This window comes from Leptonychotes weddellii, chromosome 4, assembly GCF_054177405.1.
Source record: "Leptonychotes weddellii isolate Sample4059 chromosome 4, ASM5417740v2, whole genome shotgun sequence".
In the NCBI taxonomy this organism is placed as follows: Eukaryota; Metazoa; Chordata; class Mammalia; order Carnivora; family Phocidae; genus Leptonychotes; species Leptonychotes weddellii.
In genome coordinates this window covers 22,072,636-22,095,122 of record NC_138372.1, presented here as the reverse complement: position 1 = coordinate 22,095,122, position 22,487 = coordinate 22,072,636, and the positions used below count along the sequence as shown (strand labels likewise).

The following is a 22,487-nucleotide window of genomic DNA, read 5'->3' as shown; positions in this document are numbered from 1 at the left end:
GGCCTGCTCTTCTCCTTGTCTGGAATACCCTTCCCTTCATGTACTTACTCCCAATTATCTTGGAAAAGCCAACTCACCTCTTCAAGGAAACTTTCCTTCCACCTTCCCTAGCACTTGGTAGAAGATTCGTTTATAGTCTGGGGCACAGGTCCCAACACATACTAGGGTCTTTATGTATGTGTCTATTGAATAAACACATAAATGAACCCTTGACTAAAACTTTAGGTCACCAAAAGGAAAAAAAGTCCTGTTCTTCCAACAAATCCAGACTGTGCTTTTGCTTCAGCCTCCAAACTCCCACACATGTTCAAAAATGTTGTCTTCTGCCTTTATACTTGATCAGCAGTTTGGCTCAAAATAAAATACTTGAGTCACACTTTCTTTCCTTGCTGACTTTGTAGGTGGTGCTCTATTGAGTTCTAATGCTGGATGCTGCCATGAAGAAGTCAGAGGCCAGCCTGGTATCCTCCCCCTTGTAAGTGACTAGTTCCCTTTTGTCGAGCTGCCCAAAGGATTATTATTTTTTTTATGACTTTGAGATCTAATACCTTTATTAGGACAGAGTTGATAGTGATCATTATGAATCAATTTTCCTGGTCTCATTGCCTTTTCAATGTCTCCTTTTTTTCCTAAAGCGTTTTCTTGAATTATATCTTAGAATATTTGTTTGATGCCGTTTTTGGTTTACTTTTTCTGGTACGTGCGTATGGTCTCTGTCCTTTTCTCTCATCATTTAAACTTTAAAAAAGTCTTTTCATTCTATTTTTCTCACATTCTCGTTTCTATCATCTCCGTCCCTTGTGGTGTTTCAGCAGGGTCTGTTCTCTGTTCTACCTTCACACTGATTTTTAGTTCTGCGCTATCATAATTTTCCTGAATCCTGACAGCTTGTTGTATTTCCTTCGGTGGTTTTGCTTTTATTTCTGTGAGCTCTTCTATCTCTTCTCTGTACTCTTGTTTAGTAGAAATAAGCCCTTGGCATAGCGTCTGGTGTATGGTGGGCATTCTGTGAAGTTCCTCTTCATTATCAAGGCGACGGCTTTCATTTTCTTGTATTTTCTGCCAGGCTTTCATCAAGTCAAGATGAATATCTTGCACACTTGCAATCATGCTTTGAGTCCAATTTTGCAGTCTGCTTGTAAACCTACTATATTGTAAGCATTTGTTTCCGCATTTTGGTAATAATTTGTTGGTGGAACACCATGCCATTGAATCAAGGTGTTGTTATTTAGGGAACCATCCTTCTGCTACTGGACATTTTGTAGTGTTACAAATGATTTCCTATTGAATTATATATTCTATGGTATTGTTGCTTTCTTTGGTATCTCCTTTTTATTTCCTACTGAAGGCTGAATATTCTTCCATGTTTACTTACTACTTCTATTTCCTCACTTGAATTGCTTGCTTGTGACCTTTGTCCAGATATCTCTTAGCCACCTATTTTTCATTGGTGTATATGAAATCCTTACATAATATAGACATTAACCACTTGTCATTTTCCCCACTCCCGGGTGACATTTACATTTTAGTTACTTTTCTAATATACAAACTTTTGGTGTTTTATCTATCAGTCTTTGCATTGGTAGATTTCTTTGACTTAGTTAATTGGTTATCCAACAAACACTGTGGGAGCACCCGATCCATATGACAGGTGCATAGAGAGATATGGAGAGGGGGAGTAAAGGACACCCCAGTTCCTGATTTCCAGTTAAGTTGGGGATGCAGCCATGAAAACAATCAGTGTTGTCTCAGTACGTGCTAGAACTGTGAGGACCGCAAAGGCAGCTGCAACAATGGCCAATTGAGCCAGCTCTCTGCACCCAGCCCCTTTCGAAGAACTTGCGTACAGTATCTGATTTAAAGCTCATAACAGCTCTGTGACTTAGGTGAGGAGAATGATCTTCAAAATCCTTACAGATGGGGGAGAATGATTCTCAGAATGCTACCATGACTTATCCACGCTCCAACAGTTAGTAAGAGCTGAAGCCAGTATTTGAAGTCAGCCAGTTAGACTGTAGAGCTTGCCTTTTTTTTTTTTTTTTTAAAGATTTTATTTATTTATCTGACAGAGAGAGACATAGCGAGAGCAGGAACACAAGCAGGGGGAGTAGGGGAGGGGGAAGCAGGCTTCCTGCCGAGCAGGGAGCCCGATGCGGGGCTCTATCCCAGGACCCTGGGATCATGACCTGAGCCGAAGGCAGACGCTTAACTGACTGAGCCACCCAGGCGCCCATCCTTTTTTTTTTTTTTTTAAGATTTTATTTATTTATTTGAAAGAGAGAGAGAGAGCACAAGCAGGGCGAGGAGCAGAGGGAGAAGCAGGCTCTCCGCTGAGCAGGGAGCCTGACGCGGGGCTCGATCTCGGGGCTCCAGGATCATGACCTGAGCTGATGGCAGATGCTTAACCGACTGAGCCACCCAGGTACCCCTAGAGCTTGCCTTCTTAACCACCATACCAAACCAGCTCCCCGGGGCAAGGTGGTGATGATGATAATGACGGTAGTGGTAGTGATGGAGTTACAAATCAAGGAAAGCCTCCAGGAGGAGGTGAGTCAGAACTGAGAAATAAAGGATGAAGACAATTTCACCATCAGGCGAGGGGCTGTGGAGGAATGGGCATCCCACTGTGGTCTCTGAATCAAATGTATTGTTTGATTTAAGGAGGAGCAGATGTCCCCACCCTCAACCCGGGCGGGGAGCTCCAGCCCCCTGAGAGACTGCAAGTTGGTCAATAGCCTCAAAGGACAGGTGGTCCTTTCATGACCCACATTTTATTTGTTTATTCCCCACAGGCTCCATGTTAGGCGCTGGGGACACAGAGGTGAACAAGACACTCAAGACACCTGCCCCATGGAGTTTATATTCAAGGTGGGGGAAATAGACAAGAGAGAAAATGTACTGAATGTTTGCCCTTGCCCAACAATCTTAAAAATTCCCTTCTACATTTTGATTATTCCTTATATCTTGAGTTCCTTCTTCCCAAAGCGGAGAAGCCTGCCTCCCTTGAAGCTAGGGTGCAGGCATGTGACCTCCTTTCCTCCAATCCCACTCGTGCATCTGAGATACCAACCAGGAGGTGAATGCTGTGAGGAAACGGATGCATGTGGGGCATACCTTTGGCTGGGCTGTGTGGTGGCCAACGCAGTAGGGTTCTGGGGTCAAGGACAGCAGCAGCAGCTCCCCCGTCAACCTGGTCTTGTAGTGTGCTTCTTGGAGATGCTCCTGAAAGCTGCGTTTAGAGCCTGTTTCTCCATCATCCGATAAGCCTAACATCCCTAAGTAAATTCCCTTTCTACTTCAACTGGCCAGAATGGATTCTGTTGTCTGCAAGCAAGAATACTGAGAATACGCAAACAAATAAATATACATACCGAGGACACTAAGTAGTCGAGAGGCTAAGAGACTGGCCAAGGGTTCCCCAGGGGTAGTGCTGGGATCCAAACCCAGGAGGGAGGATCCAGACCCTGACCTCCCATCCTAGGTGCTGCCGGAGTGACACCCCACCTGGTGGGATCAGTGCTATAGGGCTTGCTGGCACCCTCACAGGATCATCCAGTCTTCCTTCTTCCATGCTCAGCCTGGGCAGAAGAACACGACTGCCTCCCTGCCCCCACCCCTGCCCCCTTGTCAGGTGCACGGATTGCAGGTGGCTGGGAGGAGAGCCTTTGCACCTGGTGCTCTGACCAAAGGCTCTTGATCTCTCGCAGGGAATACTGTTCTGTCTTCCTCCTTGAGGACTGCAAGGTGATGTGTATTGGGATGGGATTTTGTATTTTTTTTTAATTTATTTTTCATTTTTTAAAAGATTTTATTTCTAGGTAGCCTCTACACCCAACGTGGGGCTCGAACTCATAACCCCAAGATCAAGAGTTGCATGCTTTACCAACTGAGCCAACCAGGCACCCCAGATTGTATATTTTTATTAATGGTATTGTCATACAATTATGTATCCATCTTATGGTCGGAAAGAAGCAAGGGTCTAGAGCCTACTTGGACCTGTCCCAGGAAGGGAACAAGGAGAGAAACAATCCAGGGTGTGTGGCCTTGGGATTGTGGGCCATCCAGGCCTTGCATGTCTATGGGAAGAAGTCTGGCTCAATGTTCCTGGAAGCCAGATTTATGCCCTTTGATGTCACTGTTAAGACTAGCTGCAGAAGGGGAAGTGGGGGCTCCTGCCCCCAATTCAGGCTCTGCTTTAATTGAATCAGGTCTTGTCCAGAGAGACAAAACAACTCGCCAAGAGCACTGAACTGATGGCCGGGGAGTCGTTTGCCCAGAAGTGGTTTCCCCACTGACAGGGCCAGCCTGTTAGCAGCACAGGGTGAGAGGTGTTTTTCTGTTGGATGCCTTTCTTTGCATTCTCCAAGGCTGGTGGATCAATAGCTACAAATAGTTAAGATAAATTTGTCTTTGCTCTCCATACCCTCTGACAGGGAGACCATGGGCCCCCGGATAACTCAGGTTCCCATCAGATGTTGCTGCTGTCAGCAACTGTTGTCCAGGACCTCTCTGAGTCCTCACAACAACCTTCCAAGGTGAGGGCTACTGTGCCTATTTCAGAGATAGGAAAACCGAGGCTCAGGAGAGGACGTCCTGACCCAGAGTCCCAGAGTTTATCCTTGGCCTCAGGCCTCGGTGCATGTAAGCTGTTTGTTGTCACAAGTTGTGTTATTACCGTTGTTGATTCCCCAGGCTAGAGAGTAATCATGACCCTCAGAGAGGGAACATTGCTTGCTCAAGGTCACAGAGCCAGTGAATGGCAGGGCTGGAGTTAGAAGCCCGCCTGGTGGGACCACAGAACCCCCTGCTAGGAGAGCTCCTCAGCCTGGGCTGGTCTGGCCCCGGCATGCCTGCCCTGGAATCCACAGAGAAAGGCATCAAGATGTGTGTTCCTCTGAGAGCCCCCGGAAAGGGAAGCAGGCTCCTTCCCCATCCACAGTAGCAAGGACATCACTTCCTGGCTCTGGAAGGACCTACTCCCCAAAGCTGCAGCTCTATTTTTAGCCTTGAATCCATCAATAAACGGAGTCTGGCAGAGCAGGCAACTCCTGGCTGCCTGGTATTAATGAGAAGAGAGACCCAGACCGTTTATTAAGCGCTTTCTGTGTGCTGGGCATTATGCAAAGTGCTTCACATGGATTAGCCACTTTACAACATTCTTATGAAACAACTACTATTATTGTCATTTTATAAATAAGGAAAATGAGGCTCAAAGACATTAGGGCACTTGCCTGAGACCACACAGCTGATCAGCTGCAGAGCCAGGATCCAAATGCAGGTCACATTTGGGTTTGTGGGACCCTGAGTCCATGCGCTTTCCCCCTTACTGCTCACTTGCTCGCTCGCTCCAAGGAAAGGGCCCCTGAGCCTGGGGCAGCCTGGTGGGGGAGGGGACGGGGGCAGGGCAGCCGGCTAGCAGTCACCGGGGAGCGGGGAGCGAGGAGGTGCTGTGAGGCGGGCAGGAGCCACAAGCCCCAGCCGATTGGTTGGTTTCTGTCACTGAGAACAGAAACCCAGGCCTGGGCGTCCCCAGATGGAGAAAGCCTGGAAGAGCATTGTGGGTGGAAGGAAGGGCACCGGCAAAGGCAATGAAGTGAGGCCTGTTCAGGGCACCGTGAATAGTCTGGCAGGACTTGGGCAGAGAGGGAAGAGGAGGCCAGGGGCAGGGTGCAGGGCAAGATTCCGGAAGCCCTTCAATCCCAGGCAGGGAATTGCGGTCTTCTGGATCCTGGAAGGACTCGGGGTGGGAGAGTGGCAGTATGATGTCTGAGCTTCAGAGCAGGGTGGGGCATTTGAGGAAGAGGCCAGGGAGGGGGAGACGAAAGGCTACTCCCACTAACAACAGTGGTAACAGCTTCCGTTTGCTGAACACCTGCTGTGTGTGGCCAGCCTCCTATTAGGCGCTTTTCATAAGTCATCCCCTAACATACCTAGCAGATGCTCTATCCAGTGGCAGCTCTGTGAAGGCTTTTCATGATCCCCCCTTTACAGACAAGGAAACAGAGGCTTTGTGAGGTCAAGTGACCACCCGGGGCGCCTAGACGGGAATCTCCGGAGACCTTGGTGCCTTGCTGACCAGATCCGAGCGTGTGTAACAATAAACAGTCTCCAGCGAAAGGACATTTATCTGAAGTCTCAGGAATGGAGACGATAAGGTAAGTTTTCAAAGATAACAGAGACGAAGTTTTTTTTTTTGTTTTGTCCTTTAAGTAAGTTTATTCTCACACTGACGATAGCAATTACGTTACTAAGGTTACAAAGCGCTTTTGGGGGCTGCAACCCGCAGAAAGACTCAGCCAGGGGAGAGGGCATTGTTTCTTCAGGGCAGCGGCTAGGGGAGGGAGGAGAGGGCAGGGTCTCCAGTTCGGTGTGTCCAGCAGCTATGGGGGCTCCCCCGATCAGAGGTGCAGCCAGGGCTCAGGGTTCGGAGGCCCAGTAGCAAGTGGCAGGGGTGAGGGAAGGAGGGGTCGGGCTGGGTCCCAGCGGCATCTGACTTCTGATATCATTAGAGTCAAAAGTCTCCAAGGAGGTAGGAAATATACCGACCCCCTCCCCGTCTTCCCCCCAAACTGGGGATACATCAAAATGTAAAGAGACACAAGAGCCAACTAGAAGAGCTCCCAGTGGCCAAAGCTGGAATAGTTTGAGCAACAGAATAAATAAGGCAGCGTTGGGTTACAATCCAAAGTATGAAACAAATATCCATGAGTCCATACTGATATAAATAAATGATTGGATAAATAATATAAATAAATGATTGAAAAGAAACAAATCTCCCATGTGGAATTGCAGATGATTTATGCAGATATTCCAAGGAGGTGGTACACAGCTCCCCGCTGCTTAAATGTGGGCCGCACGCAGTGACTTCCTCCTTAAGAGTACAGTTGGGGGCAGAGTAAACTTTTCAGAGAAACCTGGTGAACAGGCCCCAGCCAGGTGATCAAGGTCAACGTCAATGGGGATAAGTCCTAGCGATGTGATATGCGTCCATCAGCAGCCTTGGTCAGGGTGCCATCAGGCCCTGGCAGCCTTGAAAAAGGTCCGCTTTTCATAAACACAAGCATACCCACCTGCAGTAGCCCCAGCTCCGGTTCATCCCTGGCTGGCTGTCCACGACCCTGCGGGATGGAGATGAGGAGCCCTGGAGGACCTGACCGTTGCCTAAGCTGCTGGGAGCTCAGGGGCACGGGAAATCTAGTCACTTCTGCTGTAACCAGGACTTAGAGGGGCAGCCACATCCAGGGGTGTCCCGGGAGGTCTCTGACAGAGGCCTCGCCCACTTGACAGGGAGAAATTAAAGTACACACGTTATAAGTTTAAAGGTAACTACTGAAGATTATAGGGATGCCTAGGTGGCTCAGTAGGCTAAGCATATGCCTTCGGCTCAGGTCATGGTCCCGGGGTCCTGAGATCGAGCCCTGCATCAGGCTCCTTGCTCAGCGGGGAGCCTGCTTCTCCCTCTGCCTGCAGCTCCCCCTGCTTGTGCTCTCTTTCTCTCTCTGACAAATAAATAAATAAAATCTTAAAAAAAAGAAATAGGAAAATCTAATTTCCAATCTTTTGAGGAAAATAAAGGGGTGTGATTTGATAAATCTGAAAGAAGGCAAGAAGGAACACAAAGGAAGCAGGCAATTTGTAGCAAGAAAGCATAAAGAGCAACGGTGGAAATAAGACCAAGTATATCAGTAGTCCCAAGCATATGACTAGGTTAAACACATCGATGAAAGACAAAGATGCTCTGATTGAAATTCTAAAGTCTAGCAATACGTCATGTACAAGAGGTGTGGTGAAAAGCAGAACTGCACATAAAGGTTGAAAATAAAAGGATAGAAAAATTATACCAGGTCAACACTGACCACAAGCAAGCAGGATACTAATAAATTCAAGCAAATAATGAATGAATAACTAATTATTATAATAAATAACTTATTATTAATAATAAATTAATGAACTAATAAATGAATTAAAAGAACATTGATAGGAAGGAAGAAGAACATTTGGCACTGACGAAAGTTATAATCTACCAAAAAGAGATAAAAATAAATGAATTTGCATGCACCTTAAAAGGTGTTTGAGATATATAAAGCAGAACTCAGCGAAGTAAAGGAAAAGTTGACAAGTCCACAATAATAACATGAGATTTAAAAACACACCTCTTGGGGCACCTGGGTGGCTCAGTCAGTTAACCATCTGCCTTCGGCTCAGGTCATGATCCCAGGGCCCTGGGATCGAGCCCCACGTTGGGCTCCCTTCTCAGTGGGGGGGGCTCTGCTTCTCCCTCTCCCTCTGCTGCTCCCCTTGCTTGTGCTCTCTCCCTCCCCACCTTCTCTCTCAAATAAATAAATAAATAAAAATAAAATCTTTAAAACAACAAAAAATATACACCTCTTAGAAATGGATAGATCAAGTAGATAAAAAATAATGTAAAATATGATAGAGGTTAATGCAGACTGATTCACTCCACATCTGTTCCCATGTGCTAGCGTGCCTTCCTATCTTGCAGCGGATGGAAAGCCGAAAATGATTTCCCAGAATCCCTTACAGCTAGTGTTCCAAATGCGGATTCGTTTCCGGCCCTGGGTGCCACTGTGCGAGATCTGGAAGGTGGGTGAGAGGCGGAGGCCACTGTCCTTTTCCTTGGGCCGTTCCTGCTTACAGGCTCAGTGGGAGAGGCGCTGGGGTTCTCTGTGTCCGTGTCTGGGCTCCAGTTTTGTGACTGTTGGGACACAGTGGCAACAATGGCCGTGCTGTGTCCCGATCTTGGCTGGCTACCACAGTGCTGTATTTGTAGACAGCACTCGGGGCGGTGTCCCCAAGCCCAGCCTAGCCTGCACTCTTGTGGCCCTTCCAGAGACCTGGTAAACACCCAACACTTCGTGACGCTGGGGTGGTTACTGTTGTCTGCCCTGAACACTGATTTCTACAGTTTCAGGTTACTATAGATCACTGTGGATTTGAAAAACATGATTTCAAAGCTGAGAGACTTGGTGTAAGGATTAATATGGGCAAATTAACATAGATAAACACAGGTAAAGCATGTAGATCAGTCTCTGGCTCAAAGTAGCATTACACGTATTAGTGATCACTGTCTTTTTATCCTCAGTACCCCGTGGTGCTAATAACAACGTCACTCCCCCTTTCTTTGCCAATGGTGGGAGACCCCCATTATCGAAATGGACCAGAATAACAGTTCCCCTGGTCTCAGGAGACCTGATCAAGTCTCTGCCATCATGACTGGAACATTCCATAGTGGGAGGTCTTTTCACTTAAAAAATCATTTCTTTAGGGCGCCTGGGTGGCTCAGTTGGTTAAGCGACTGCCTTCGGCTCAGGTCATGATCCTAGAGTCCCGGGATCGAGTCCCGCATCGGGCTCCCTGCTCAGCAGGGAGTCTGCTTCTCCCTCTCCCGCTCCCCCCTCTTGTGCTCTCTCTCTCTCTCACTCTCTCTCTCAAATAAATAAATAAAATCTTTAAAAAAAAATCATTTCTTTAGAGCAGTATTGGATGTTTAGTAGCATCCAGTCTCAACTTGTACCTCATTTGTGACCCTGACACCAGATCGAGACTGACAGCTTTCGATATGGATCACACAACACCTTCTCTCTCTCTCTCTCTTTTTTTTTTGTAGCAAACCTCATTTTTTATGAGTTTTAGATTTACAGAAAAAAATGGAAGATTAGTACAGAGAGTTCCCATATACCTGGCACTCCGTTTCCCTTACTGTTAACATTACCTTGATTTTCAAAGATTTATTTATTTATTTGAGAGAGAGAGAGAGCGAGCACGTGCAAGCAAGGGCAGAGGCAGAGGGAGAGAGAGAATCTCCAGCAGACTCGCCGTTGAGTGCAGAGACCAAGGCGGGGTTGGATGCCAGGTTCCATCTCCCCACCCTGAGATCAGGACCTGAGCAGAAAGCAAGAGTCAGAAAGAGGCTTCACAGACCGCACCACCCAGGCGCCCCGACATTATCTTGATTTTTAAATTCAACATTATGTCTCTGAGATGCAGCCATGTTGATCTACAGATCGAGTGCCTTGGCTCTGAGGGCAGTGGACTATTACACCGGCCCCAGAGCTGCTCCTGGCCTCACATGGTGCAGCTTTACTGCCAGAGAATTCCATTTCCCTCTCAGTGATGTCTGTCAGATTCCTCGTTCCGCAGTGAAAATATTTACATAGCCGTAATGTCATCAATGTCATCTGGTTTTAATGTTAAGAATCAATCTACAGCGAAGTATGGCAAACTGAATTATCTTCACAGGACAGGATGTGCGTGCCGCAAACCTTGACAAAGCCAAAAGGTGCGTGGCTGGGGGAAGGGCAGCAGCAGGGAGGGGAAACCGTTCATTTCACACAGAGGTGAGAGGCAATCTAAGGAAGAAACGGACATTTTAAGACTATTATTCCAAGTGGAGATAGTGATCAATAGAAACAATAGCAATACAAATATGAAAGAGAAAAACTGGGAAGAGAAAGGAGGACAGGTGGTTAATGCAATCACCAGAGCGGGGAGTCAATAGAGGCTATTCCTGTGAATAAGTCAAGTAATAGAGTATGAGACTATTATTAATATTATTAATTAGTAATAGAGTATGAGATCATTTACAGTTATGAAAGCAGCATGACTAAAAAACTAAAACGACAACAAACATGGTGAAAGGAAGAAAGGCTGCTCCCAAGAGCCCGGAAGTGAGAGGACGCTTAAGCTTTTTCTTTCCAACCTTTCAGTTGGACTTGGGTATGCATGTTCCTCCATATGAATTATATTTTTATATTTGAGACAATGAAAATAACAAGTAACTAGGCAAAAGTGTGATTCTGATTCCCCTCGGAGTTCAGGCACTTTCAGTAACTCCCCATGGCCCTAGGACCAAGTTTAAACTGTCAGACAGACTCAAGACCCCTCAACGCTGGGCACCTGGGTGGCTCAGTCGTTAAGCGTCTGCCTTCGGCTCAGGTCATGATCCCGGGGTCCTGGGATCGAGTCCCGCATCGGGCTCCCTGCTCTGCGGGGAGCCTGCTTCTCCCTCTCCTACTCTGCCTGCTTGTGTTCCCTCTCTCACTGCCTCTCGCTGTCAAATAAATAAATAAAATCTTAAAAAAAAAAAAAAAAAGACCCCTCAACGCTTCCGCCCTCTGGTTCAGGCGCCCACCTACCCCTGCCCGGAAGCCCAAGGGATTGGCACCTCCGCCGGGAAGCCCTCGGGAGAGAGAGCGCGCCCTCTGCCGGTGCCAGGACGCCAGCACGCCTGGCGTGCCGTCCTCAGCGCCTCCTCCGAGGCCCCGCCCCCGTCCCTCACCCCCCTCCCCCGCTTCCCCCCTCACGTGACCCCAGCTCCTGCCCAGCTCGGGGGTGGAAGCCTGGGCGGGGGAGCCTTGGGAGCCCAGGTGAGAACTTCTGGACGGCTTGGGCGGTAGGGGTCTGTCCCGGTCAGGCCTGGGAACCTGGTGGGGGTATCCACGGGAGCGGGATCCGGGTGAGGGGAATTACCCCACTCGCTGCCTGCTCCCCGTCCAGTGGTTAGGAGCTGGGCTTTCGGTGCGGGAGAGAATCCCCGCTCTTCCACTCCGGTGTGTCCTTTGGTGACTCACTGAACATCCGTGTGGCTCAGTTTCCTCACCTGTGGCTGCCGGCATGAAATGAAATAATGCACATAGTAGGTAGTTAAGAAATGGCAGCTGTTATTATTACATCCCGTTTAAACAAAAGTGGGGCCCCTCGCAGACGAGAAGACCTCAAGGGTTGCTGTAGCTCAACCCTGTTTGGTGGCAGGCCTCCCCTGCCTCCCCTGGGGCCCCGGGCCCTGCTGGGGTGCTTACATGACTGGGTGCTGTGTCCTTGTGGCCTCCAGGCCTACCCCCTGGCAGGGAGACAGCTTTCTGGCCTGGTGTCCTGAATGGGCTGGCAGCCAGACACGGCATAATGCAGTCTCCTGTCTGTCTCCTCACAGGGGCTGCGTCCTGCTTCTGGCCCCTGTAGGCAGACAGACATGTCTCAGGAGGGGGCCGCAGAGGGCTCCAGCACAGAGGACCCTGCCCTCAGTCCCCGCCGTGGCGGTGAGCTTTTCCAGGAGGATGTGGAAGAAGCCAGCTCTGTGTCAGGCCTGACACCACACGTGCCGGGGGTGAGCCCTGGGGCCCGAGTTCGGGCTGGCAGCAGGAAGAGGGTCCTGAGGAAAGAGACCCATCGAGGTACCCGCTCCCAGGCTGGGGGTGCTCCTGGGGCCCGCCTGGAGGCTGAGGCCCACTCGATGGCCCTGGAGCTGCAAGCCGTGGGACAAAGCCAGGATTTGGTGCCTGGCCCCCAGCTCCACTTCCAGCAGCCCATAGTGCCTGCTCAGGGGAAGGCTCGGGCCTTCAAGAGGCTCCAGGTTTCTCTGCACGACATCCTCACTGAAAGTTGGCCCGGGAACCCATGTAGCGTGCCTGTAGGTCTCCCGGACAGAGCTTTGGTTGGCCGGGAGAGGTTGGCCGGGGTGGGGACGACGAGCTGCACCGGGCCAGGAGAGGCCAGAGTAGGTAGGAGTGATGAAAGAGGCCCCACCCTCAGCAAAGAGGAGCCCCTCAAAAGGAGCCTACCATCCTCACTGGGCCCAGCCCCTGTGGGAGCAAGAAAGAACAACAGGAAGTATGCGGCCCGCTCAGAGGGTGGGGAGGGGGCAGATGGCTTCTTGTGGTCTGGTCAGAGCCCTGGTGAGGACAACCCCCCGTGTGAGGGAGGCAGCCCACCATGTGCTGACCTGGAGTCCTTGGGAGACCTTTGCGGTCCTCTCTCTCCCAAGGAGGGAGAGGGGTCTGGGTCAGGAGATCCAAGTGGAACCTGTGTGGGATGTGTCTCAGGGACTGAAAAGTTCGAATATTTGCCTGCTGCGGGGAACGGGGCCCAGCCAGGCAGCCCCTGTGATCCTTTCGGGGTCCCACTGCCTGATGGAGGAGAGTCCCGTAGGCCAGCTGCCTGGGATCCTCCACAGAGCTCTGCACTGTGCCTGGGAGCGGCCTCCACAGAGTGGCAAGAAGCTGAGCCCCGAGCCGGGGCTGGCTGTGATGATGACCCTGCTGTCTCACCCAGTCAGACCGAGCTGGAGGTCAAGGCTCAGCCAGAGTCCAGGGGGAGGCTGGGACAAGGTCCCCCTGCTCCCACTGACAGACCCTCCAGCTCCTTGGTGCCTGCAACCAGCAAGGCTCACTTAGGCCCATCCACGGGACAGAGAAGATCCAAGTATGCTAAGAGGTCGAGGAGAGGCCCAGTGCCCCGTGTCCAGCAACAGGGCGCAGACAGGAGTGCAGACGACTCCAGCCAGGACCGGCCAGAGGAATCCCGCCCAGGAAGCTTCCCCAAACTGGTAAGTTGAGCCTGAGAAGTTGGGATAGGATGGACTTGGCCGGTCTTAACACCAGGCTTGGCAGTGGAGTTTAATAAGCTAGAGAGGCTGTTAGTGGGCATTATCCTTCACACCCATTTTATACGTGAGTAAACTGAGACCCACCATGTCAGGAAAGAGAAAATGAACTTCATTTGCTGACATCTTATGAGGTTTCATTAGCTTTCGGAATTGGTGAGTCCTGGGTTCAAATCTTGCCTCTGTCCACTTCCTAGCCGAGTGACTTTGGAATATTTTTTAAACTAAGTTCCTCATCTGTAAAAAGAGGATACTAATTCCAATTTAATGGGGGTTGTTTTAAGGATTAAGTGAGATGATGGTGTAAAATAATGTGCCTAGCACTGCCTAACGCACAAAGTAAATTACTTAATTTATGTTAAATTTGTGTTTCCTTTAGTGTTAATAGCCCTGTAAGATGGGCATTAGCTCCATGTTTCCAGATGGGGAAACTGAGGCTCAGGGAGGTTAACAAACTCCTCCAAGCTCACACAGCAAGAGAGTCAATGCCCAGCCGTGTCCCCTGTATTCACTACTTCTCTCTCCATTGTTCTTTAACTAAATTGTTATTTTATTAATAATAGTTAACATGTTGTTTTAAAAGATTTTATTTTATTTATTTATTTTAGGGAGACAGAGAGAGGGTGCACGATCACGAGCAGGGGTAGGGGCAGAGGGAGAGGGAGAGAGAGAGAATCCCAAGTAGACTCCGTGCTGAGCATGGAGCCCGATGCGGGGCTTGATCCCAAAACCCTGAGATCATGACCTGAGTGGGAGCCAAGTCAGATGCTTAACGGACTGTGCCACCCAGGTGCCCCAGTAGCTATCATGTTTATATACAAGGCAGAAGGTGTCGCCTTCTCACATAGTGGACTTTTTATCACATTCATCGAATATGTATTTTGCGCTAGGCACTTTTGATTGAATATTCACATGAAGCCCAGAGAGGTAAGGTGACTGGCCCAAGGTCACACATCTGGTAAGCGACGGAGCCAGTGCATAAAGGCTGGCGGTCTGTCCTGAGAGCGTACCGCACTGCCTGCTTGTGCTGCTTCCCTGTTGGCATCACCGTAGTGAGAGTATCTAGCCTGCTTACCGTGTGCTGGGCCCTACACTAAACACTTTGTCTTCCTAACAACCCGATGAGGTAGAGGCTATTGATACCTACCCATTTTACTGATGTGGACACTGAGGCTCAGAGAGGTGAAATGACCAAGGCCAAACAGCAAATTCCTAGAGCGGGGATTGGAACAAATGAGCTTGTCTGTGACATACCACAATTCGGTGTTACAGTTGCATGAGAATGCTATTACATTGCTTTTGTAAACATCACTCAAAACCAATTTTTAATAAAAAAAATTAGTATGTGTTTATCATAGAAAATAAGGAATTTTTAAAACTCCAAATGCCAACTTTTTGGTATGTCCTTCCTCTCATCTCTTTCCTGTGCATACATATCTTTTCTTCACCTAGAAATAGGACCACGTGTGTCAAATGTAGAACTTGGTTTTGGTATTTAAAAAAATTTTCACAACTGGCTGGCTCAGTTGGGATGTAGAGAGAGAGAGAGCACGTGAGCATTGGGGAGAGGGGCAGAGGGAGGGGGAGAGAGAGAATCCTAAGCAGGCTCCACACCCAGCGCGGAGCCTGATGTGGGTTTTGATCTCATGACCCTGAGATCATGGCCTGAGCCAAAATCAAGAGTCAGACAGTCAGACAGACGCTTAACCTACTGAGCCACCCAGTCGCCCAGCACGTGACTCTTGATCTCGGGGTCGTGAGTTCAAGCCCCACTTTGGGCATAGAGTTTTCTTAAAAAAAATTTTTTTTTCACAATTAATTCGTTAACACAGAAAGAGGAAGTCCCTTTAAATGCTTCCAGGCCCCATTGCCCTCCGTCTGGAGATAATCGGTGTTCACAGTTGGAGTCCCTCCAGCCCCCTTGTTCTGAACATCTAGATCTCTGTATCGTCCATATATAAATAAGCTCATACTACGCTTCATTGTTCTGGGATTTGTACTTTATTTTTCAAGCGTTATAGTGTTTGGAGATCTTCTGAGTAGGTACATGTTGCCCTGCCGAATCTGTGCCTCTTCTGAGCCCTGTATCACAGCAGGCTGCAGACATTTGTCACGGCCACAGGCGCTGCCAGGACCAGAGGATGGGCCGGGACTTCCTTTTCTCCTTTCCGACCGCCGTCATGTAGTTAAGAGTACGAAACCTGGAGGCTGGCAGACTGGCCTTCAGTCCTGGCTTTGCCTCTGTCCCACTGACCTAGGCAAGTGGCTTTGCCTTTCTGAACATCATTTCCTCATCGGCCAACTGGGGGGTGTGGAGAGTACTTACCTGACAGGGGGGTGGTGAGGAGCAAATGAGGGGACATGTGTTTGGTATTTAGCACAGTGCCTTGTACAAGATAAACACTCAAAAATGTTACCTGTTACCGACATATACAGTTGGGTGCTCTTCTAAGTAATGCTGGAGTGAACATCCCTGTGCATCTGGTTTCTCCCCATTTCCAATGATTTATTTGGGCCAGATGGCCAGAATTGGGATTCAGGGGCCTGCAGCGGTTCGAGGGGCTTGTTGGAGCTCGGTGGTGGTACCAGGTGCCCACCTGCCTTGATTGAAGGAGCCCACAGCTGCTCCCTCCTCCAGGCCCCATCCTTGGCTCAGCGGTGCAGCTTCCCAAAGAGCCCGTTGCTATGGCAACTGGTGCCAGATGCAGGAGAAGAATGGAGCCGGGGCTGTGACAGGGACGGACAGGTGGTCGAGGCCAGGGCTGAGTGGGGCGTGGGCAAGTGTGGCCATAGTGTCCAGCCGGTCTGGGCCCCTTTCAGGGCGCTAGCACCTTCTGGAGGCAGCCTGGTTCATGCCTGGGACAGACAGCTGGGTTCAAGATTAGTCTCTGCTTCTTGCCGCAGGACGACTTTAGATGAGAGAGTTCTCTTCCCTGAATGGTAGTTGCCTCCTCTATGAAATGGGAATCTGGTATGAGAGGTTGGTTGTGTTGGGTTCTTCTGGTTTGAGATACAGACCTTTGGAGGACACGGCAGGGTGGGTTGAAATGCCATTTTCTTCTCTGTCCCAAGCCCCGCCGTGGCCAGTGAGGTCTGGAGCTGCTTTGTGGGCAGAACAGCAGGTGATGTGGGGAGAGCAGCAGGACAGCATTGCTTGAATCAAGTGGAGAGACTTAAGTGTGGTCAAGTATCAGGAGGGGATCTCTCCGGGCATGAGCCAAGGAAGCTTAACATCAGTGTTTACAGAGAGAATGTGCTGTGTTCTAGGCACTGTTCTAAGAACCTTGAATAATGATGGTCCTTGTATCAACACTATGAGGTAGAGACAGGTATTATGCCCATTTTACTGATTAAAAAACTAAGGCACAGAGAGATTAATTTTCCCAAGTTTATACAGATCCTAAGTGTTGGCAGCAAGTGTCCCATTGCATGAATATGCCACAATTTATTTATTTATTGACTCCATATGGACATTTGGGTTGTTTGCATTTTTTTGCTATTACATCTGGTGCTGCTATGATGAACAGTTGTTTTTTTTTTAAAGATTTTATTTATTTATTTGACAGAGAGAGACACAGTGAGAGAGGGAACACAAGCAGGGGGAGTGGGAGAGGGAGAAGCAGGCTTCCCGCAGAGCAGGGAGCCCGATGCGGGGCTCGATCCCAGGACCCTGGGACCATGATCCGAACCGAAGGCAGACGCTTAATGACTGAGCCACCCAGGCACCCCTATGATGAACAGTTTTGTATATGTTTCTGGGTACATATGAGCAAGTGTCTCTCCATGGAATATTCCTGGGAGTGGAATTGCTAGGTTACAGGGTATACACACCTTCAGCTTTACTTAAACAATGCCAGATGTTTTTTAATTTCAATTTTTATTTTCTTTAAAGATTTTTTTATTTATTTGAGAGGGGGAGAGAGAGAGTGTTTGTGTAAGAGCAGGGGGAGGGAGAAGCAGGCTCCGATGCGGGGCTCGATCCCAGGACCCCAGGATCATGACCTGAGCCGAAGGCAGATGCTTAACTGACTGAGCCACCGAGGCGCCCCTACTTTTTATTTTCATTTCCCTATTACTAAGGAGAATCTTTGCATACATTTTGGCTGTTCCTGTTAACTCTTTTGCCAAAAAAAAATTGTTTTGGTTGTTTAACTTTTCCCTTTTGATCTGTAGGAGTTGTTTTTTTTTTTTAATGTATTTATTTGAGAGAGAGTGAGCGAGAGAGAGAGAGAGCATGAGTGTGGGGGGAGGGGCAGAGGGAGAAGGAGAAGCAGACTCTCCTTCTGAGCAGGGAGCCCGACATGGGGCTTGATCCCAGGATTCTGGGATCATCACCTGAACTGAAGGCAGATGCTTAACCAACTGAGCCACCCAGGCGCCCCTGTAGGAGTCTTTATCTATTTTAGATACTATTCCTTTGTCAGTTGTATGTTTTGCAAATATATTCTCCCAAAGTGTTGCTCATATTTTGCTTGCCTTATAGTGTCTGTTGATGAGTAGAAATTATTTAAGAAAAATTTTCACTGTAGTAAAATATACATCACATAAAATTTACTATTTTAACGTTAAGTTACAGTTCAGTGGCATGAAGTACATTCACAGTTATGCAGCCACCACCACCATCCAGAACTTTTTCATCTTCCCAAACTGAAATCCTGTATCCATTAGACAGTAACTCCCCATTCCCTTCTTCCCCCAGCCCCTGATAACCACTGTTGTTTTTTCTGTCTCTATGAATTTCACTATTCTTGGTACCTCATATAACTGGAATTGTACAATATGTGTCCATTTGTGACTGGCTTATTTCACTTAGCATAATGTCTTCAGGGTTCATGTTGTAGCATGTATCAGAATTCCATTCCTTTTTAAGGCCAAATAATATTCCATTGTATGCGTGTAGTACATTTTATCTGTTTATCTGTCAGTGGGCGTTTGGTTTGTTTCTGCCTTATAGCCACTGTGAATAATGCTGCTATGAACATTGGCGTACAAATATCTGTTCAAGTCTGTGCTTTCAATTCTTTTGTGTCTACTATGCCCAGAAGTGGCAGTTGAATCAAAGTGGAATTTAAAAGAGGTAGAATTGCTGGAGAAATTCCTAATGTTAATGTATCCTAATTTATCCATTATTTCACTTATGTTATGTACTTAAAAAAATCTTTAAGGCACTTAGCTGGCTGAGTCAGTGGAGCATGTGACTCTTGATCTCAGGACTGTGAGTTTGAGCCCCATGTTGGGTGTAGAGATTCCTTAAAAATAAAATCTTTTAAGGACACCTAGGTGGCTTAGTCATTAAGCCTCTCCCACGCCCCCTGCTTGTGTTCCCGCTCTTGCTGTCTCTCTCTGTCAAAATAAATAAATAAAATCTTTTAAAAAAATCTTTAAAAAAAATTAAAATCTTTTAAAGAAATTCCTTTCCTATCTCAAGGTCATGAAGATGTTCTTGTACGTTGTGTTGTTTTGCCTTTCACACTAAGGTCTATAATGTACCTAGAATTAATTTTTGTGAATGATATGGGCTATATGTTTTTTATATGGATACTCAATTGTTCCAACACCATTTACTGAAAATTCTGTCCTTCCCCACTTATATGCAGTGTCAGATCTCTCACAAGTCAAGTTTCAATGTATGTGGGGTTGGTTTTTGGTCTCCCTGTAATCATCTTTTTAAAAAATTTTTCCCTTTGCTAATATGATAGAATATTACTTATAGTAGCTTGTTGTTAATAATTCTTGATATCTGGCAAGACAAGTCTCCCATCTTTGTTGTTTTCAGGAGGATCTTTACTCTTACATTCCTTTGCTCTTTCATATAAATATTACAATCACCTTGTCAATTTCCACACACACACAAACCTGTTGGAATTTTGACTGGAAAGATATTGAATCTATAAATCATTTGGAGGAGCACTAACATCTTTACAACATCTTTACAATATTGTAAAGATGTGAAGTATTGTATAATATGTTCAATCCATGAACATGGTATATTCCTCCATTTATTTTGATCATCTTTATTGTCTTTTGATAAAATTTTGTATTTTCTCCATAAAAAATCTTGCGTATCTTCTTCAGATTTATTCCTAAATACTATAATTCTCTACAACTTGTTATGGAAAACTTCAAATAATTGTAAAAATAGACTGAATTGTAAGAAGGGGTTGGCCACCTCACCTGGTTTTGTAAATAAACTGGAACACAGGCACAACTATTTGTTTACATATTATCTATGGCTAATTTCATGCCCCAAAGGCAGAGTTGAAGAGTTGCAATAGAGACCATATAACCAGCAACCCTAAAATATTTTCTCTCTGGTTCTTTACAGAAGAAAATTGCTGGCCCCTAGCGTGAAATTTCTTGTACTCATCACCCAACTCTACCAACCATCTGTTATTTTGTCTGAAAGTTGACAGTAGTTCCAATAATATCACCTAATATTCATTCAATATCCAAATTTCCAATAGTCTCATAAAGATGATTATTTTTATACTTTGTCTTTTTAGAGTCAAGATCTAAATAAAATGCATACATTGGAATTGGTTGATATGCCTTTAAGTCTCTTCTAGCCTTTAGGCTCTCTCTCCATATCTTGTTTTTCCTGTAATCTATTTTTTAAAACGATTTTATTTATTTATTAGAGAGAGAGCATGAATGGGGGGGAGGGCAGAGGGAGAGGGAGAAGCAGACTCTCTGCTGAGCAGGAAGCCTGACTGGGGCTCCATCCTAGGACCTAGGATCATGACCTGAGCCAAAGGCAGATGCTTAACTGACTGAGCCACCCCGGCGCCCCTCCTGCAATCTATTTTTGAAGAACTAGGTTGTCCTGTAGCTTACTGCATCCCCATCATTTAGTGACACTTGTTTCTCTGTCTTCTGTATTTCCTGTGAACTGGTGGTTGACCCTGGAACTTTGATTAGGTTTGGATTCAATTTTTGGCCTATTTTATAGGTGGTAGTGTGATCTTTCAATCCAAAACCACATCATGTCTGATTGTACTACTTTGTATGTTTTGATGCTATCATAAAATGGTAACTTTTAAAAAAATTGCAGTTTCTAGGGACGCCTGGGTGGCTCAGTCATTAAGCGTCTGCCTTCAGCTCAGGTTATGATCCCAGGGTCCTGGAATTGAGCCCTGCATCGGGCTCCCTGCTCAGCGGGAAGCCTGCTTCTCCCTCTCCTGCTCCCCCTGCTTGTGTTCCCTCTCGCTGTGTCTACTCTGTCAAATAAATAAATAAAAATCTTTAAAAAAATGAAAAAAATTGCAGTTTCTAACTGTTTTCGGTGTATAAAAATACAATTGATTTTGCAGAAATCTTGCTGGATTCTTTTATTTATTCATATAATTTACATATTAAAATTTTGTTTTCTATGTAGACAATCATGTCATCTGCAAATAATGACAGTTTTTTTGTTTCCTTTCCAATTTTTGCATATTCTCTGCCCTCTTTCCTTACTGTGCTAGTTAAGACCTTTAGTATAATGTCAAATAGAAGTGATGATAACGGAGACCCTTGTGTTACTCTGGACTTTACAGGGAACATGGTCATCATTTCACCAGAGTATGTTTGCTATGTTTTGTTTTGTTTTAAGATTTTTATTTATCTGACAGAGTGAGCCTGCGCACGAGTGGGGGGAGGGGCAGAGGGAGAGGGAGAAGCTGACTCCCCACTGAAAGTGGGACTCGATCCCAGGACCCTGAGATCATGACCTGAGCCGAAGTTAGACACTTAACCAACTGAGCCACCCAGGCGCCCCTATTTGCTATATTTTTATATATGCCCTTTATCAAGTTAAGGAAGTTCCCTTCTATTGCTGGTTTGAGCATTATTCTGAATGGACAGTACATTTGACCAAATACGATTTCTGCATTTTTTGCAGAGTGTTTGCTCCTTTTCTGCTCGCTGTAAGAATTTGTATAAGATTGGAATTATTTGTTCTTTGAACATTTTGGTAGTCACTGGTAACGAAGAGATTGGACTGGTGTTTTCTTTAGGGAAGGTGTCTCCTTCCCTACTGATTCAATTCATTCTATGGTTATAGTTTTATTCAGTTTTTTTCTTTGAGTAAATTTTGGCGAGTTATATTTTTCTAGAAATGTATCCATTTAATCTGAGTTTTCAAATTTATTGGCAAATTGGCATAAAGTATTTCATGATAGCATCTTATCTTTTTAATATCGGTGCATTCATGATTACTCATTCCAGATATGGCCTAGTTGTATCATCCTTCTTTTCCTTAATCTTGGCAGAGAATTGTCTGTGTTTTGAGTCTGTTCAAATAATTGATTTTTGGTTTTGCTGATCCTTTCCATTTTATGTTTGTGAAAAGTGTCATCTTTCTTTCAACTTATTTTCTTATTTTAAAAAATCTTAAGAATTATGTTGAATTTATTAATTTTCTGTCTTTTTTTTCCTTTCTAATAAAGTCATTTGAAGCTATAAAGGAACCTGTAATTATCACCTTAGCTGCATGCAGAGGCTCTAATACATAGTGTTTCTTCCCATTATTCAATTACTAATATTTCATAATATTTATTACAATTTGTCTTTGACTTACGTGTTATTCAGAAATGTTTTTTCTTAATTCCCATTCCTCTGGGCTTCTTTTTTTCTTTCTCTGTTTCTCTTTGTTATTGCTTTCTAGCTTAATCAGAGTGTAGTGTGAGAATGCAGTTTTTATCTGAGTTGTCTGATATGGCGGCCACCAGCCCCTTGTATCTATTGAGCATTTGAAATTTGGCTGGTTAAAATTGAGTAAGTATAAAGTACATGTTGAATTCAAAAACTTAGTACCAAAAAAATGTAAAAATCTAATAAATTTTTATCTTGATTACATATTGAAATTGTAATATTTTGCATATGTTGAGTTAAATACAATATAAAATTAATTTTTTGAGGGGGAGGGTCAGAGGAAGAGAGAGAGAGAGAGAATCTTAAGCAGTCTCCACACCCAGGGTGGAGCCCGACAAAGGGCTTGATCTCATGACCCTGAGCTGAAATCAAAAGAGTTACGGAGAAAGACATGTATCATATGACCTCACTGATAAGAGGAATTCTTAATCTCAGGAAACAAACTGAGGGTTGCTGG

The 22,487-nt window shown here is 46.2% G+C and overlaps 1 protein-coding gene across 9 annotated transcripts in view; it reads left to right on the top strand.

Annotated features, from left to right (window-relative positions):
• The first annotated feature begins 380 nt into the window (after positions 1-380).
• Positions 381-22,487, top strand: part of SPOCD1 (SPOC domain containing 1) — a 37,733-nt gene continuing 15,626 nt past the window's right edge. For 3 of the 9 annotated variants that reach the window (XM_081817951.1, XM_081817952.1, XM_081817949.1), the window contains exons 1-4: positions 381-475; positions 5,992-6,155; positions 8,504-8,604; positions 11,951-13,342. In XM_081817951.1, the coding sequence (XP_081674077.1) occupies positions 8,521-8,604; positions 11,951-13,342 (1,476 nt within the window). In that variant the 5' untranslated portion in view covers positions 381-475; positions 5,992-6,155; positions 8,504-8,520. Of the gene's footprint in view, positions 476-2,792; positions 2,869-5,991; positions 6,156-8,503; positions 8,605-11,309; positions 11,388-11,950; positions 13,343-22,487 lie in introns of those variants that run through there. The other 6 variants (XM_081817950.1, XM_031021056.2, XM_031021061.2 and 3 more) reach the window with 6 other exon arrangements.